We start from the raw sequence: 18,292 nt of genomic DNA, 5'->3' as shown, positions 1-18,292 counted from the left end.
TTAGTCTTGAATTTTTTATTCATAGTTTAGTCGTATAATGTTGACTGGCTGGCACAAAAATCTGTCTAAAACACAAGTTACTATGTATAAGTTCAGGCAGGTGATAACATGATTAAATTTACATTCATGGTGCACATGCTAAGTTGTGTATTTCTTCTGATCCCTTTATTTCACAATTCTGCATCACAAAAATCTGTAATGGTTGTTTAATTTTTACTCTGATCAGATGTACTGTTTCAAAGATCTGTAGCTCTGAGATTTCACCATCTGTAAGCACAAGAGTAACTGAACAGTAAAGTAGAATGTAGCTCCCTCTTGTGGATGATGCGTAGAACTGTAACACAAGAGGATGTGACTGTTTCCTGCTATCACTATCATGATGTTACTTTTACATGAGGAAATCAAGTACACGTGATAGAAGGGCTAATTTGTTTTTGTTCTTTATATAAATAATGCATATATAATTAACTGATCTCTTAGGTTTAGTTGAAACACACAAAGAGTAAAAACAGGAATTAGCCCATTTCTGATTTACTTGGAATCACATAAATACACAGAACCATCAGAAGCATCAGAAGATGTTGCACCAGACAAGAATGCTCACAGCAAACATGACAAATGTACTAGTTCCTGATTTGCATATCTGACCCAGTTCCCTCGATCCTTTCTTTTTAGAAATCACTCAAATGCCTGTGAAAAGAAATATGCACCAAAACATCAATGTTTTTTTTATTTACAGTTTGGAAATGTAAAGTCTGTCAGGAAAAATGTTCTTGACAAGTCACATCTTAACTCTGACTTCATGGTGAAATACATACAGCTGTGCAGTGCTGTAAGTAAAGCAATGATAACTCTTAACAGAGAGTGGTTTCCATTTACACAATAAAAGCATAATATACAGTATATCAGAGGTGATATATCTTCAGATTTTAGTCGTCTCTTTCTCATTGCTTGTGCTCTTTGTGTCGTTGTTAGTAATGCTCACTCTAATGCTCGGATCCTCGCTGATGAAGTGCAGGATGCTGCGCAGGGAGCGGTTCATGCTGTCCTTGAAGCCCCTGCCCAGACACACATAGAGTAGTGGGTTGAGGCAGCTGTTGAAATAGGCCAGACACAGTGTTAGAACCTGTGCCAGGTAAACTGTGGGACTGTTTGTGGAATTTCGAGGGGTAATCAAATCGATGAAGTCCACAATGTGTAGAGGAAGCAAGCACAGAAAGAAGCTCAGCACCACTGCAATGATGACCCTCAGTGTGCGCTTGGAGCGGGTCCGACCCCTTGAGAGCCCACTCTCTGCTTTGCAGTAAACCACCCAGTGACAGACTATGATTACCAGGAAAGGGAGGAAGAATCCCACCACAAAGCGGAAGGAGGTGACCAACCAGGCACTGTGTGTAGGGATCTCTGTCCTACACTCTCGTTTTTCTTCCCCAGCTTTGATCTCCCTGGTATAAACAAACCCGGGGATGCTACCCAAAAAGGCCAAGCACCAGATAGCGACACACATGAAGGCAGCTGGCTTCGGTCGCCTCTTGTTCTGACACCAGACTGGTCTGCTAACCAGCAGCCACCGATCCACACTGATCAGAACCAGCTGCAGGATGCTGCAGAACATCACCAGGTAAAACAGGCTTTTGACCAGAGTGCAGGCCAGCGGGCCAAAGTGCCAGTGGTCATCATGGGCTATAGGGACCATGAGAAGTGGAATGGAGAGGCAGCACAGGAGATCAGCCAGAGCTAGGTTGAGGAACCAGAGGGAAGTGACAGAGCGGGGCATGCAGAATCCTGTCACCCAAACCACCAAAGCATTTCCAGGGACACCCAGCAAAACCACAAGTCCGTAGAAAACCAGTGCAGCTATCTGGATAGGTTGAATCGCAGGGGTCAAAATTCCATCAATTTCATATATGTAATTGTCAGTGCTGTTAGAAACAGCAAAGGGGTCATAGTCCTGAAATTCAGCCATGGCTGGTTAAACCTGAGGATGAGAATATTGTCAAAAATATAGCATAATTTCTGTTTTTAAGCTTAAAAATTCATTATGAAACAAATGTGACAGATTTATTGATTTCATACAACTAATAAAATGTCAACAGTTACCTACTCCCAAAGTTTAGTTCCTAAATTATCTTTACACTATCACATACATCAGCAAATGTTACTAAAACATCTTTAGTTAAAAAAAATAGTGACAACATGAAGAATCTATTTACAAAAGAGCAGCATTTAAAACTTGATTTTTTGGGCGTATTTTTCTACTTACAGTTTCAGTGGTCGAAGCTGCACTCACTCAGCTAGCAGGAAGTTATGGTAATGTTCTGCTTTCAAGGGTGTTTTATACCCTTACTTCTTGCACACAGAACTGCTTACATGCATGCTTGCACAATATCCTGAAGTTGTCTAAAAATATGTTCTTCAGATGATGTTACTAAGAACTGTGATCATATAATTTCCCCTATCACTTTTAAATGCTGGCATCTTTCTCGGGCATGATCTGTTTTGTAATCCTTATTTTCTTTATTCTTCTTTATCCTTAATTATGTATTATTACGACCCCAAAACATAAGCATACTGCCAGGAAATACTTTGTATGTCTCAGAAATTACATTTTAGATGCACTCTTTGTTGTATGAGTTGTAAATGAAATTACTGGATGGTCCACCTATCTGTCTAGTCACCCAGCAACCTGTGCAAACTCTACCTGTGAGCACTAATTGCAGACAAAGAAGCAAAAAGCAAATTCTGAGTCCATTTCAGCTGCATATATGTTCAAGGTTGACTGTACTGGTTGCAAAATTAAATCTCTTTGTAAATGGAAGGATATTAAAATGAGCCTGCTTCTCTGTTAATTGTTTCCTATGATTCTCTTACATTTTTCTTGTGAAGTTATGCTCTCAATAATTAGTTCAAGTTCTCTTAATGTTAAACATTTAACAATAATCCCATTTAAATGACTCGTGATCTAAATGACTGTACTCTGCCATTTCCTGTCTTGTGTGTCCTGTTTTATTGTGTTGTTTACCCTTGTCTCTCATTTCAGGTCTATCAACTTGCTGTTCCCCAGTGTTTCCTGTCCCGCTGATTACCCCTAATGTGCCTCACCTGTGTCTTGTTATCCTCACTCCCTCATGTATTTAAGCTCAGCTTACCTTCCCTTCTGTGCCAGTTCGTCTTGTTCTTCATGTCAGAGTTCCAGTATTCCTCATGTTTTCCTTAGTGAGTATTTTGATTAGTGTTTTTGTTTTTTGGACCAAGTTTTTGCCTGCCGATCTGGATACCTCTGCCTGTATTGTTTGTCTTCCTGTGTATTGGACCCACATTAAACAGGCTTTGAACTTTGATTCTGTCTTGAGTCTTGCATTTGGGTCTCTCTTATTCAGTGTGATTGTGCACTCATAATGGCAATACAGCCATTGACAGTGGTCAGGTATTTGGTGGTGTATTTGGTGTTTTTTTGTTTTTTTTGTTTTTTTTAAAGTTATATGACCTAAACCAAAAGTTATTGTAATCATGTCACTGTCTCTGTCTAAATCAGCCTTAAACTACACAGATAATTTATGTTTTAAAGAGCATATTGTCATCGCAGAGTTTACCACTTCCGCACCTGAAACACCTGGTATCTGTATTTAACCCACAATAATTCATCCTTTTGTCTCGTTTTAATCCCAAATTCTGTCACTTTTATTTTTCATAAAAAAAAAAGGATGTCACACACCCTTAGAGATGTAGTAAGGGACTGCAAATAAATAAACAAGTTCATAAATAACAGTAAGTTAGATATGGAACAATTCCAAATACAGAAAACATCAAGCCACTAAGATAAGGTAAGATTGGCCAATCCATTTTTCAGTGTGCATGTTAAACAGAAATTGTATCTCTTTGCAGAATGGAAACTGTATCTAAGCTGCGGTCAGATATAGCTGTGATTGTCAGGAACACATTTTGAGGTGTTATCTCATCAGTCTGAGTCAAAATATTGTAGTTGAAACATATTGTATATGAATTGTTTTTGATTATGCCTTTTGCTTGTTCCCTCTTGGATTGTTTGTTCCGTTTCTTGGATTGATTAACCATGTTCCTGCTTTATGTGAGTGTCATTTTTTGGGGCCATTCGTCTGTTTCCATTGGTTGTCAAATAGAACAGATTGCATCAAAATAAAATGGCTTGCCCCACATTAATGGAGTATCAGTATTTCTATAAGAGACCAATTGTGGAGTTTTAAAGTTAGCCCTCTATAACTGTATACCTCACTTCATGAAAAGTAGGCATAATACCCTGATAAATGGCCCACCATCAACTTTTCCATTTGTCTCACCCTGTCTACTTTACATATTACCTGTCTACTGATTGAAGTGATAAACATAATGACACTAAATATTTATTTAAAGATAATTTTATTGATTTAAAAATGAAATGTATACTTTTTTTAAATCAAAGTCCCTTTGATTCCACAGTTGTTAGTGCAAATAAATAGCTTTGAATCCTTGTTCTTGCTGCACAAACTTACATCAAACTAAACATTTCAATTAACGATCAACTTAAAACATTGGCATGCTAATATGGTATCATTTAAGTGAACATTCCCCACTGCAGATTACGTTAGAGTGCCTGATCGGGACTTCTTCTGCATGAATATAAATGCTTACTTTTGTCCTCATTCAACTCTCACTGAAACTTTGCAGATGACACCTTAAAAAATAATTCATTATGCAAAAGTCACATTTTATAGCATTTTATACCACTCATGTGTTTTTCTTTGTAGGGATGTAGTTCTTCAATGTAAAAAGACAGGTCAATGAACTCTCAGCACCCAAAACTAATCTACTGAATCAGTGGGACACAATACTTTATTTTGAAGTTCATAAAATTGATGTACAGTAACACCACAGCTTTCCCTTATATACGAGTTATTCACAATTCATCCTACACACATATAAAGCTACAAACTACAATTCTCAATGGTGACATCTACATGTTCTGATGAACAGCAACTAGAGCTGCCTTCCCTTTTTTGTTTTGTTCAGCATGCATGTCAACAAATTGAATGTCCAATTCCTGTCCAACAAAGATGAGAAAACAGTATCTGATCGGGGACTTGTGTAACTTTTAAGAAAATGCTGATCACAACATTAGTCAACATCATTCGCATACATACAACATAGTGGAATGACTAATTGCTGCATCACTGCCTCATAAAGAAATATAATCACTAGACTTAAATCATTTCATGTTTGACAGTGCTGTACTGATTGAGAACAGCAAAACCATAGATCCACAGAGAAGAATCCAACTCTTCTTTTTGATATTGCTTTGATACACACAGAGGGTATAACCAGGTAAATGTCCTCAAGAGCCAACAGGGGGTCGAAATGATCATCTTTGAAAGATAAATTGAATAAATGACAGTCTATTACCCGCATCATCGGGAGATGAAATGTAGAATATGAACAGAGCACAAACTACAAATTTTTGTTGCCATGACAGGAGGTTCTCACGTAGTTCCATGACATCACTGAGCCCTTATATTGGGAAATAAAAAGGGAAACGAAACACAAAGATACAACGTCAGCAACATTTCTCATGAAAGTTTTTTAAAAAAGACACCATGTTGCTTAATTCTGTCACAGTCATCAGTAAACTGACTTCTGTGTGTCAGAGGATGTGTGGTTGTATATTTGCATCCTTGTTCAGATTCCCTTGAGTGAAGACAAGGCTGTATATCCCTCTCCCGTGTGTGTACTTGTGTATGGGCGTGTGCATAAATGTCACAGTATGTGTGAAGCTGCTTGTCCATGTTTGATGTCTCAAACATATTTGGATATGAGGTATTCTCCCTTTTCATCAAAATTGGATTTGGATACACAATTTTGGTCATCTGTCTTTCTGAAACTGGCTTGCCATTATTTTTTACTCAATGTCAGGATCTGTCCTCACAGTGCAATCAGAGGTGCAGACTTCTCAGAGGTTAGGTCAGTTGAGGGCCGGGGCACTGCTAGGTGGAAGCGTGGGAGTGTCATCTCTAAAAGCATCTGTCTGAAGGTCTGTAGAAAGAAAGGTGTAGTGTCATTGTTTTACGTCTTTTGGACATTAAGCATCAAACACTGTCACAGTGACACCAGGGGAATATTTCTGATGATGTTTGAGGCTGTTTAGTTTAGGTGCTTTTAGCCACTACACAGCAAATCTCTTACAGTATACATAGGAGTACTATAATAATAAATAGTGTCATCGCATGGCGTATGCACAATTTTCCAGGACAGGCTGAGTTTACAGTTATATTATGGAATGGTTTATTTGGTAAGTGGCGGTCATGCTCATGTTGTTAATCAGCTGCATCAACTCTGGAAACTAGTTCACTTCCACTTGCACACACTGACTCAGATATTTTCTCAGAAAAAAAAAAATGAGAGAAGTGAGTTGACATGAAAAGGCAGCCTGCATGATCCACCCAAGATGTTGCTTAAATTGTATTTTGATTGTAAGTGAAAGCCAAAAATGACTGCTGCTGCTGCTGCCTACACATATATCACAGTAGTATTTTTGTATTTCTATATTCATGGTTTCTTCAAAAGGTAGGCGACTTTAAGGGTTAACAAACTTAAGTATCCCAAGTACTAAGTCATCTAACCCAACTCACCAATGAGCGTCAGGCCCTGCTGTGGGTTCAATATAACTGTTGTTTCCTCTTCCTCCTCCTCTTCTCCCCAGTCTGCGATGTTTGCTGGGGGGATGCACTGCTCCAAGAACAGATCTTCCTCATCTTCCTCCATGTCCATGTTTTCTGGAGGCCAGCGCAGTTCTCCGCTTTCCACCTCGCTCACCTCTGTGGGTTCCACAACAATGGAAGGTAATCGCTCTTTCTCGTTGTTGTGGCCCAGGCTGTTCAAGGTGGTCTCTGGGCCCAGAACAACCTCAACAGGGTCTGGGAAGATCTGAAGGGACATTGGGGATAGCTGAGAATTGAAAAAGAAAAGTGAAACTGAGGATGTTCAGTTAACAGCAGAAAGACAGTTTTGGAACATACACACATACACACCTACCCAACTTCAGTATCCTGGTTTTATGCCGTCTAGAATCTCAGCTTTGTAACCCTTGTTTCTTGATCTAATATTTTATGTCAAACCTATTTTTAGAATACAATCCCTGCATGAAAATGACATTTATTCTGAAACAGTTTTATTGTCTTGGTATGGTAACCAGATCAGGTTGTAACACCTCACACCAAACTTATCCTAATATTTTAACAAATCTAGTCAGAGTATGATGATGGCACAAACCTGGAATGGCAACCTTTGGTCCTTTCTTTGCATGTCTTCACAGTTTGGATCCTGGCCACTCATCTCCATCTCTCTACATAGGGAAACAAGCCACAGTTAGACTAGAAACAAACACTGTATCAATGCCATTCTGAGAACTGAGTTCCCTTTATTATTTGTAGAAATCCTTCCACTGTAAGACCCCCAAAAAATGCTAGCACAGCGAGTTTTGTAGAACTCTCACATCACATTAGAGTCTCAGTAAAGCAGAAGTTTAACTTACTTTTCTAAAGACTTCAAGGCCATCCCTAAAATCTGTAAAAGCCTATTTATAGACAGTACAACAATACCAGAAATCTGCAGTGGATGACGGCTAACTAGAAGAAAAAGTATCAAAGGGAATTCAGATTACTGACTGCTTACATGTCACTCACACTCTAAGTCTATCTAACTTGTCTTCACCCAGAGTTCTACGATTACACTTCTGACAATCATCAGCCCTGGATTAAACTTCATTCAGTTTTCTAAAGCATGACATCATCATTGCTACAATTGAATTATTTTACTAAAATTGAATTACCTAAACTGTACTGTATGCAAGCAGGTGAGCCTCCTTTACTCTGGAAACTTGACAGATTATGGCATAACTCAAATCAGGTTTGATAACAAAATGTATGATGCTGTTTGTCACTCGTAATTTGTTTTCTGAACAGGCCCCTGACAGACAAAGCCACGTTATTTTTCTGTTCACTAAAGCGTTGTCAACCGTTTTAATTTAAGCAGTGTTGTTTCTCTGTGGTGTGAAAAACACTTTGATCAAGTGACACTTATCAGATAGGATCTTGGGACCACAGTATCTGTAAAGTAGTGACTTGCTCTAGTTAAATGCATGAGCCTGTGGCCACAACCAACGTCAATCTGTTTATGGTCTCCAGAAAAGCCGACAGGGGATTAAGAAGGACTGAGGATCTGTCCGAATCCTCTTTTTATCCTTCTCTCCTGCTCCCTCTCTCTTTTAGTCACTACGCCTTAAAGTCTGTCCTCACTTGGTAACTATAAATCGGGGTTTGTTGTCATTCTGAGGCCTGGTGTAATGACACAATCTGTTTGCTATATCTTGCTTACCCTTTAATGAAACGTCAGCTGAGGACAGATCAAATCTACCCTCTTTTTTTTATTTTAGACCCAGGGTTAAGTAATATGGTTATTGCATATCATCAGTTACATAATATATAAAAGTAAGACAGGAAATTAAACTATTTTGAATGGGCCGGATTCTTACTGGAAATGTGCTGAAATATATTTGGTTGAAAACAGGAAGATGTTAAACAGATTCAAATATAAACTTTTTCAGCAGATCCATTATACTTTAACATTTTTGCAGAGGGGACCGATGACCACTGGGTAAAAGATCAACCTACAGTGTGTTTAGATGTTTACAAGAGAATGAGAATTCCTCTCAACAGCAGAACTAGCAACACCTGGGCCTAGTGCTATTCAAAAAAACCCTAACAGCTAAAGCTCTACTCCCAAAGATAGTTGTTTGGCCTTGCTGGTTCACTGCTCAAGATCTCAGTCATATGACAGTTTGGATATGTTAATGTATAGAATATAATTATATGCCTTGATTGTATCTAACTAAAAGAGAATGCCATCCATATAATACATTAGCTAGCCATGTGGCTGACCTAGACACCACCTACTCTTGTTTATCAACAAATACCCTCAAATCCCTTCATACTTAGCTGTAGGCTACTTTGTATTAGCGCTTATTTGCACAGTTAGCATCCTAACACATTAGCTTAAGATGCTGAACAGTATGAACTTTACACTTTCTAAACTGCAGCATGTTAGTATGTTAGTATCTGACATAAGCCTACCTTAAACCACTGCTGTGCTGAAGTGCAGTACAATACAGCTGCTATCCTAGCTGTAAACTTAGTCTTTAGTACCCTATGCTTTAACCTTTTCCTTTTAGGTTCTTCCTCCTTTGAATTTAAATGTCAATGCACAGTTGTGTATGCCATTCCAGAGCCCATGTGCATGTAAATGTCAAAAATAATGAGAAATAAATAGTGAATGAGGTTAAATAAGCTAGTGTACTAAGTCAACTTTAAGTTATAAGTAAGGTCAGGGATCAGACTCTCAAGGACAGTGAAGGGACTAAAGTAGCAATAAAAGACATGATAATTTATGTCTGACTCATAGACTATTAAACTATACTAGATTAAAATGGATGCCTAAAGTGCTCACTGACTGTGAAGCCAAAAGATTTAGAGCCCACTCTAATGACTGGCTGCCGAATATGTCACAAACCCTACCTCCCTAGTGTTAAGAGATGGAACATGGGATAAATTATAGAATAAGAATACACTTTAAATTGTTTTGTTTTTTTCAAACATTTTCTCTGTCATTTTAGTTTGGTCTTATCATGCTCAAGTGTTCATTTTCCTGAGAAGTTAAGTGTTCATTTTTTATGTGATTTAAAAAAGATGATTGATTGATGGTTCTGTTGATAATTGCTGCGGCTCTTAGCACTCTGTGCCAGATCAGCAGAGTAGAGATTAAATGGGGATTTAATGATTTAACATAATGAACGGTATGACAACAGTCATTGAACTTACCATTGCCATGCTTCAAATCAACACAAGAATCTGCTCTGCTGTTGACTTTACAAACCTGAGGGATCTGCAACAATTTATCCTTAAGTTAAGTTTGTTCTTCTTGGTGTTTGGACAGTGTGACGTCAGTCCTGTGGCTTTACCAGCCAGGTCACTCCTGCTCATGCCTTGACAGCACCAACGCTGTCGGCATACATGGAGGCAGACTTTTGGCTTCACATCTCACAGAGATTTGCACACTCAAAAATAGCACTCTACTAGTTTGTGTGATGCAATTGCCATCTGATTAGCTGCAGCTATATGTTTAGCTCCTTAGGTGGTAGCTCAATCAAGGTTTTTCTGTGACATTTTAATTCTGTTTGATACAAAGTGTATTACTTTTGGCTTGTTAGCTGAGCTGTCTGGGATCATTTTCAAGTGAAGTGTGTTATTCAAAAGTGCAGGGGCATTTCCATCACAGCTCCAGCAGTACCCAGGAAGTTGCTGCAATGGTGCAACTATCGTGTGTCAAAAGCGACAGAATAGTATGCTGTTTTTGAAAAGAAAAAACATGCATTTATTTGGGACGTTATTCACATCATGAGTTATGCATTTGTGATAGCCTTAATCTATAGTTTTTACAATCGATAAAATAAATACACCAGCAGGTTTCTCTTTGTTACATTCCTCTCCACCCCTTACTCAACTGAATTTTGCTGTCCTACTCCTTTAAAGAGACAGACTTGATGTTGCCACCAGCATGCTCAAGAACATAAATTAAAAATAATATTAATTAATTAATTAATTAAAAATAATAGTAATTGTAACAAAATAATAATAATAATCATAATGCTAATTTTATTATTATAGTTTTATTATTTGTGTATTATTATTATCATTGTATAATATGACAAATGAAGAAACACTAAGCCAGTTTGCACAGCCCGCCAAAATGAGGACGCCCTGTTCTCGTCTAAGTAGGATCAGCTTTGAGAGAATGCTATCATTTTTGACCCACTTGTGAATGTGCACAGCCCTACAATTCAATTTCTGATAATATGCTGCTGACAACTGTCATGCTAAGCTGTTTGTGTGCCACCTGGGATGGAAACTTTCAGCAGCTATTATGATGTAGAAGCTTAACTCCTATGTAATCCTTTTCATATACACTCTCTCTAAACACCTGCATGTTTCAGCAAAAGTACAGAACAGTATAAAAATATTTAAAAAATGCACTCAACGTTAAAAAATGCATCAGGAGTAAAGAATTAGAAATTACTGTGAATAGCTAATTTATCAATGAAAATTGGAATAAAGACTTTGTATTTCTGCAACCGCACACATGATCGTTGAATTAGTTTGTAGTGCTCTGGGCCAAAGAGTTCACTCTTAATCAATCACGATCAAGAGGAGAAATCTGTTACTAGTCTTTGAGGTGTGGATGGCATGAACAGAAGGGGTCAGAAGGATGTATGACTCCTGTGTATAATGATTTGTTTTCCAATGCTGGACTGTATAAAGATATGATCTGTTGCCTTGAATTTAAGAAGTCCTTCGCCAAAAACCTCAAAAGCACAAGTATTTAACAACTACACAGCAAGAAAGTCTTTCAGTTGATGACCTGTGTCATCTCAATCATCCTCGACGATTTTAACTCTTGAACAAAGCTCCCCCTCAAACAGACTTAAATTAATTACACACCTGAACACATATAAGGCTTAAGCAAAATCAGCCCTTTTCTATTCCGTTCCATGAATGAAGTCCTCTTGCCATGAATTGCTCCAATAAAGATCTAACTGTGGAAATCACTTGTGTGACACTTCAGTTACCAATCAGTATCTTGTTTGCTCTAGAGATAGCAAATCCTATATAAACTAGAACAGGTATAGTTCTTTTGATATCAAATAAGAGTATAAATAGAAATATCCAGTATGTATAATCATAAAAGTAATCCCATTTTTCAGAGCAATTATGTAATGGCCCATATGGGGAGGTTTAGCCTGTGTGGACAAAGTCCTTCAAGGCTTATGAAACATTTATTCATTTTATTCCATGTGAGAAGTTTTGCATTTTTATCATCTACGTGAAGACTGAACTGTAGGTGTCGGTTTAGAGCAGCCATGTTGAGGGCAGGAAAGGGGACAAGGCCTCGAGAGAGTCCTAGTTGTTGCTAGAGTGGATCATATTTATGCCTGACATAACAAACACACATGGACACAGAAACTTCAGCAGCCTCTTACCCCTCACATGCTGTCAGGCAGATGTCTTCTCCATCTTGGCACAGCTCCACAGTGGTAAACCCTGGCCCCTCCACAGTGAGCACAGGTGACACAAGAGGGGGTGCAGGAGGAGGTGAGCATTCCCCCTCCGCAGAGCCCTCAGCCAGGCTTTTGGCCTCCAGGGCGAAGCCTGGAAGTAGGGGTTCCCAAAATCTCAGGTATCCCAGGAGTTTAGTAGAGGCTCAGGAGGTGGATATGTGCCCTGGTGTCCTTTGTAAGTCAGGACAGCACCTTTCTTTTTTGTCCAGGTCAGTAATGAATCTGTCTGCTAACCCACAACTTGCATGCAATCCCCTGTCTCCTGCAACATACTTCCCTCCTCATGTCTCTGTCAATATCCTTCCCTTTTGGTCCCGCCCCACCCCACTGCCAGGCTTTAGGAGCAGGATTAGCGTCTCTTTCGATTACAGAAGCTGGATAGGTGACGTCAGCCAGGCTTGACAGTCCCCTCTGATGAGTTGGCAGACTCGGTTGCTGGTGCATCCAAAAAGAAACATATAAAGGGCACACAGATGGCTCATGGCCTCACTGCTGCTCGAAGCTGCACTGCTCACAGAATAAACAGGCAACATTTTGCTTGTTAATAATGTATTCCTTTTTAAAAAATTTCCCCTTACTGTTTGTTCCCATCATGCCTCTCTCTCCCTGTTCCCAACTGTGTGAGCCATTGCTCCATCAGTGGATTTAGATTTGGGCGATTCATGGAATTAGCCCAGGGATCAAGGGCTCAGGGGTGGGAAGGGGATAGATATATATATATAACAGGCTCCAACTATTGCTAAACAGACAGAGCGCTGTGAACAGCACTGTGTAATCCCCTCTGTAGGTTAAGTAAGTAGGCTAGATATGGGACAAGGATGTGAAGTGGCAGCATTAAAGGCATCCTGTTTCTGCAGATGTATGGGTGATGAAATATCCGAGACTACTTTAGCAATGATGGCAGCCAAAAAAATAAACAGTATTGAAACACATTATTTCCATTTCAAATTACTTTACAGAAAAAAATCAGCAAGACAACATGAAATATTTTACAGTAAGACAAAATAAAACATTTTTACAGTATAGCTATATTTAGGTTTTTATTCTGTTTCAAGGGGATAAGTTCAGTTTGATATTATTAGATTAATAGTTGTTCATAAGATGGTTTGCAGAAGCTGCAGTAACAGTAGATTGTCTTCTATATGAGCAGAGCAGAAAACCCAGTGGAGCAACTAGTGGGCAGGTGAGGAAGAGCAAATCTTTAATTGAGAGGTTGGCATTCATTTGCTTGTAGTAGCCTGTGCACTGTGTTTTCCCCCATGTACACTGAACCCCCAATCAAAGAGGTTTGAATCAATATGTGTGCAGCTATAAACATTTCAACAATTCATTTTAAATTAATTGTGGCTTGGAATGAATTGGCCAACTCCATTCGATCTGCAGAACCCCTCTCTACTTTCAAAAGACAGCTAAAGACTCAGCTCTTTAGGAAGCACTATGCACTTAGCTAGACTGTTCTCCACTGTTGTCCCCAGTGGCAGATCATGTCTTCCAGCTACAGTTGACTCGCACTGTCCTGCTCTACTCTGGGAATCTGTGTTCAGCTCTTGAGTGACCCAGCACTTGGTACTTTGGTCATTATTGTGGTGATGTTAATTGTTGATGATGATAATTGAAGGTCTTAAATTGTGTGGTTGCCTCATTGTAGATGTTCCTTATTTAGAAAAAAAAAATAAAAATCCTTACTTACTTTTGTGCATTGCCTTTACACTGCTTGGCACTACCTGCACCCAAATTGACTTGAAGCACCTTGTTACCCATACTGATCTTGTTTCCTCTTGTCTAGATATTTGCTTGTGTTGTTCTTGTTCTCGTATGTACGCCGCTTTGGATAAAAGTGTCTGCTAAATGTCATTGTAACATTGTAACATTGTAACATTGTAACATTGTAACATTGTAACATTGTAACATTGTAACAAAACAATGACTTAATCATGATACTATGAGGTCTCGTGCTTGGAAACAATGCGTTGTATCACTTGTCAGTTCTTTGTAAAACTGTACATCTACATGACATGGATATGTGTTGATGAGTTCATAAAAAGGCACCCCTGTTCTACATGTTTTTGTTGAAAACTGTTCAAGCCAATTAAATGTAATGCTCCACTTTCGCCACAAGATGGATTACACGGTTTAGTGAGTCAGTCTGCTGGAGGTAAACAATGCCTCCACTGCATTGTAGGTCAGTGCTATACTAAGGAGCTGTGCAAATAAATGCAGTTATGTAGAATGAGTCACAATAATATTTGAGTATGATTCAAACAAGACTTGTCATGATTTATATTGTGATTAATCACTAGTTTAAAAGGAAAGTGTATGACAACAGTATGTATTATATAAGTGCTGTAATATGATGCTGTGCAGAAGCGTGTTCTTTACAATGTGCTCCTCTGTTTGTGTATTTGTAGTTTTGAACCCAGCATTAAAAATATAAAAGTCGCACTGAGAGTCCTTAGAGTGTGCAACATACCTATTTCTTTTACTGAAACTCAAAAGGTCTGGCAGCTGCATATGGGAACTGCAAAAGCTATTTAGACCTTAGACTTTATTGTCCCCTTGGGGAAATTCTTCTCCACAGCCCCTCCTGTGCTCCACAGACATACATCACAAAAAGAACAGGAAATACACGTCAAGCCAACATCAACATTCAAACAAACAAAGTCTGCACTCTCAGCAAGGCCTTTTGTTTTGTTGCTTGCATGCACATTAAACCACCACAGAGTGCATACAGAATATGTATGCATGTATCAATACTGCTGCCCTCGGGATCTCTGGTGAGATATTCCAGAGGCCTGGGCCGTAATAATAAAGACTCCTTATTGTGGGTTGTGTTGTCTTTAGGGATAATTGAGGGCCATTCAACAGCAGACCTAAGGGTTGGGTCAGCAGCAAAAACAAAACTTCATGAATTGGGCCAAGACCATGCTGTTCTTCCTCAAACAATTAAAGAAAAAAAAAAAAGAAGAACAATCTGATAATTTCTCTCGTATAGGGGATCCCAAAGTGGGAGTTGAAACAGAGACAGTTTGTGAGGGGTTTTGAGATGGCTTGCAAAAAATAAAAAAATGACATGTTATTCATTATTGTAAACAAGTGTGTATTTATAAAGAAAACTAGCTGAAATCTAGATAGACCATGCAAATAAAACTTAATATATGTTCTTCGTTCTTTCCTTTGTTGGCACATGACCCTGAGGAAATTGTGACAGGTTAAGGACATAATCAGTTGCAGCAAGTTATTTCACAGCAGAACCCCATGGATATCCCCATGCTCTTGCAAACAAGTAGCCAGTGCTGCAACTTGAAAAATACTTTATGCTTCTTTTTTTCCCCACAAAAGTGCAGGTACTAAGGTAGTGCATTAGTGTAAACTGGCTTTACACTCTGATAGTTCAGTCCTGCAGCTTTCCAACATCTACATCCTTGCAAGCAGTTGACTCAGAAGAGTTTCATATCCCTTAAAATGTCGTTTTACGGGAAGGGGCAGTTGACTTCAAGTCTATGCAATAGCAGAACTGTTTAAGGTCAAGAAAAGTCACAGGCCAAAAGGATCTGATGGTATAGGTTTCGAGGATTAGTACATCAGTGGGCTATGAGCTGCAGCGGGATGCTCAAAATATTGAGGGGGTGAAACAATCATTGAATTTTTCCCATGAAAAATGAAGACATTTTTGAACAATCAAACCATTTCTAGGTCTCTTTTTTGTATCAGAGAAAGCGGCAACATGAGAACATAGGACCCTGGGAACATAAGACTCCAGGCACTTTACAACCCTGTTTCAACTAAAACCAGACGGACAACTTCTGCCCGTCACTGCATGTCATTGTAACATTTGAGACGTTCTCCTGCGACAGCAGCAACAGGTAAGAGACTCAGGGCACTCAGCTCTCCTTTGTATTGTAAAGAAAAATTACTTTTATTGTTTGAAAGGACGTAGAACTGCATGATATGGATTGACTTTGCAATGTGAGCACAGGCTAATTCAGTCGTGGAAAGTAAATAAAGACTGTTACAATAACATGAAATATCCAGCAACTTCTGTATCAAAGTGCTAACACAATATCTTCCATTTGTTTAATAAATGTTTTTAGCAGACAAACTACGACATCATCAGAAGTCTAGTCATGGCTGAGGAACCAGTCCGTGGAGACAACATCTCCTCATCAGGTAATAAACTTTATTTTAAAAAACATCTTCCTTCCTCCCATATGGACCTTTTATTAACAGATCAATTTGATCATTTTTTGAAAATAGTCTGCAGTTGGCAAAGTGCTGTACAAGCTTAAAAACATAATTAATTAAAACAAATAGTAGTTAAAAAAAAAGAATAGATATTAAAAACACAATAGATAACACAAAAAAAGACACAATAAATAAAAGCAAAATAAAATGTTGGATGTCTCGCTCAACAGGTATTACAAGCCAATGCAAAGAGCATATCTTATATTAGGAGGCAGACTGGTCCAGCGTGGGAGCAGCCACCGCGAAAGCTTTGCCACCTCTTATTTTGCGCCTCAATCTTGGCACATCTAAAAACATCTGGTGAGTTGATCTGAGTGCTCTGGCTGGAGCATGCAGGTGCAAACACTCACTCAGATATGGTGATGCTAAGATAAAAGGCAGTAAAGATAACAGTTAATTATAATTTATTAATTTATCTATTTGGTGGTCGGAGGGGTCATATCTCAGTTTTCAAAACTGTTCATTGACCTTAGAACATGACTTCAGTGCCTACATATATTTATTATTAATTGTTGTTGGAGTTTGGTGATCAAGCCTAAATAAATTAAACGCTTACAGCTCATCAGAATTCCTGGGTTGATAGGATTGACAAACCAGCAGTGCAGGACAATGACAGCAATATTCTTTTTTTCTGTTCAAACAGAAACAGAGCAGTCATTTTGTTTCATTTTGTCTCATATTGCCCTCCATATCACTGTTTAATGTCAACTATCAATGTACATTTTCACGTTTTTTGCTTGTTGTGAACGACACATAATATGCTGAGTTTTACAAGATGAAAAGTCCTTGCTCTAATGAATATGTTGTTGGCCTCACTAGGCACTGTAGCCTTCACAGCCAAGCTGAATGTTGATGACAGCTATCCCTGCTTCTCTGGAGTCCTGAAGTTTGCTACACTTCTGGTCAATGAGGGAGGAGGCTACAATCCTGAGAGTGGTGTCTTCACGTGTCCTAAGGATGGCCTCTATCACTTCTCTGTGCATGTGTCTGTGTATGGGCGCGGCCAGTGTGCCATATTCAAAAATGGAGAGAAAGTGGTGTCTCTGTATCACACCTCTCTGCCTGATAAATGTAGTCAAGTGGCCAGTGTCAGCAGTGTGATCAAGCTGAAGAGAAATGACGAGGTCTGGGTGAATCTCTGGGGGCCTGGCAGAAATGACATATTTGCAACTGAAGATAATGACACTGTCTTTGTTGGGTTTCTTTTGGGTTGATGACCAAAGAGTCAAAATGTCAATAATGTTCCTGACTGAGCTTTTTGTTTTCCATGACCACTTTAGGCTCCTCTGAAGAACTTCCAGCTTATATTGATTATGGTTCTCCCTGTTGAAAAAGTACTTGTACATCTCTGTTGATTTTGTCCTGTGCATGTGTATGAAAATGACAAATTCTCACCCTGCTGTCTTTTTTTACAAACTAATGTATCACTCATTGAGGATATTTACTGTGGAAAAGGGACAAAGGTGGTGTTTTCAGAGTTCTTTACAGTCTCCTCTTTTACTCCTTTGCAGCAGTTAAAAACATTAAAAATTACAGTATGGCATACTGTATATAAGAAAATGTTGTCATAGATGGTCTGTTTTGCTTTAATGGGTCATAAAGAAGCATTTATATGGTTTCATAGTCTGTCAAAAATGCATGTTATATTGTGTTTTTCACCTTTTAATTTCAACTCACCAAAATGGACTTTGGATGTCATCCGCTACGGTAATGTACTACTGGAAGGCTTCTGTTCAGATTTATATATGTACTGCTTAAAGCAGAGGATATTCATCTTATAAACAAGTAAAAGATTGGATGCTAGAAATTATCCAGGGTTTTCAGACTTTACATAGATACAATTATAGGATGATAGAGTTATGGCATCATTAAAGG

General features: G+C 38.7%; 3 protein-coding genes and 1 long non-coding RNA gene across 4 annotated transcripts; 2 read left to right on the top strand and 2 right to left on the bottom strand.

The window, feature by feature from the left end:
- Positions 1-2,977, bottom strand: LOC117825488 (C5a anaphylatoxin chemotactic receptor 1). The gene is made up of 2 exons (XM_034701361.1): positions 2,264-2,977; positions 1-1,978 (listed from the first exon to the last, which is right to left on the bottom strand). Exon 2 carries the CDS (start codon positions 1,964-1,966, stop codon positions 923-925), a length of 1,044 nt encoding a protein of 347 aa, XP_034557252.1. The 5' UTR covers positions 1,967-1,978; positions 2,264-2,977; the 3' UTR covers positions 1-922.
- LOC117825495 lies at positions 1,043-3,341 on the top strand. The gene is made up of 2 exons (XR_004633856.1): positions 1,043-1,621; positions 3,041-3,341. It is a non-coding gene; the product is annotated as an uncharacterized LOC117825495 (long non-coding RNA).
- Positions 3,342-4,830: 1,489 nt separating this feature from the next.
- On the bottom strand, positions 4,831-13,936 carry lbhl (LBH regulator of WNT signaling pathway, like). The gene is made up of 6 exons (XM_034701566.1): positions 13,933-13,936; positions 12,098-12,266; positions 7,279-7,351; positions 6,639-6,933; positions 5,936-6,042; positions 4,831-5,520 (listed from the first exon to the last, which is right to left on the bottom strand). The coding sequence occupies exons 1-5, from the start codon at positions 13,934-13,936 to the stop codon at positions 5,972-5,974; spliced, it is 612 nt and encodes a 203-aa protein (XP_034557457.1). The 3' UTR covers positions 4,831-5,520; positions 5,936-5,971.
- Positions 13,937-15,988: 2,052 nt separating this feature from the next.
- Positions 15,989-17,895, top strand: LOC117825491 (complement C1q and tumor necrosis factor-related protein 9A-like). Its single transcript, XM_034701365.1, has 3 exons — positions 15,989-16,038; positions 16,267-16,342; positions 17,237-17,895. The coding sequence occupies exons 2-3, from the start codon at positions 16,300-16,302 to the stop codon at positions 17,629-17,631; spliced, it is 438 nt and encodes a 145-aa protein (XP_034557256.1). The 5' UTR covers positions 15,989-16,038; positions 16,267-16,299; the 3' UTR covers positions 17,632-17,895.
- Positions 17,896-18,292: the final 397 nt, after the last annotated feature.

The sequence above is a fragment of the Notolabrus celidotus genome, chromosome 14, assembly GCF_009762535.1.
Source record: "Notolabrus celidotus isolate fNotCel1 chromosome 14, fNotCel1.pri, whole genome shotgun sequence".
Taxonomy (NCBI): Eukaryota; Metazoa; Chordata; class Actinopteri; order Labriformes; family Labridae; genus Notolabrus; species Notolabrus celidotus.
This window is presented reverse-complemented; position numbering and strand designations above follow the sequence as displayed.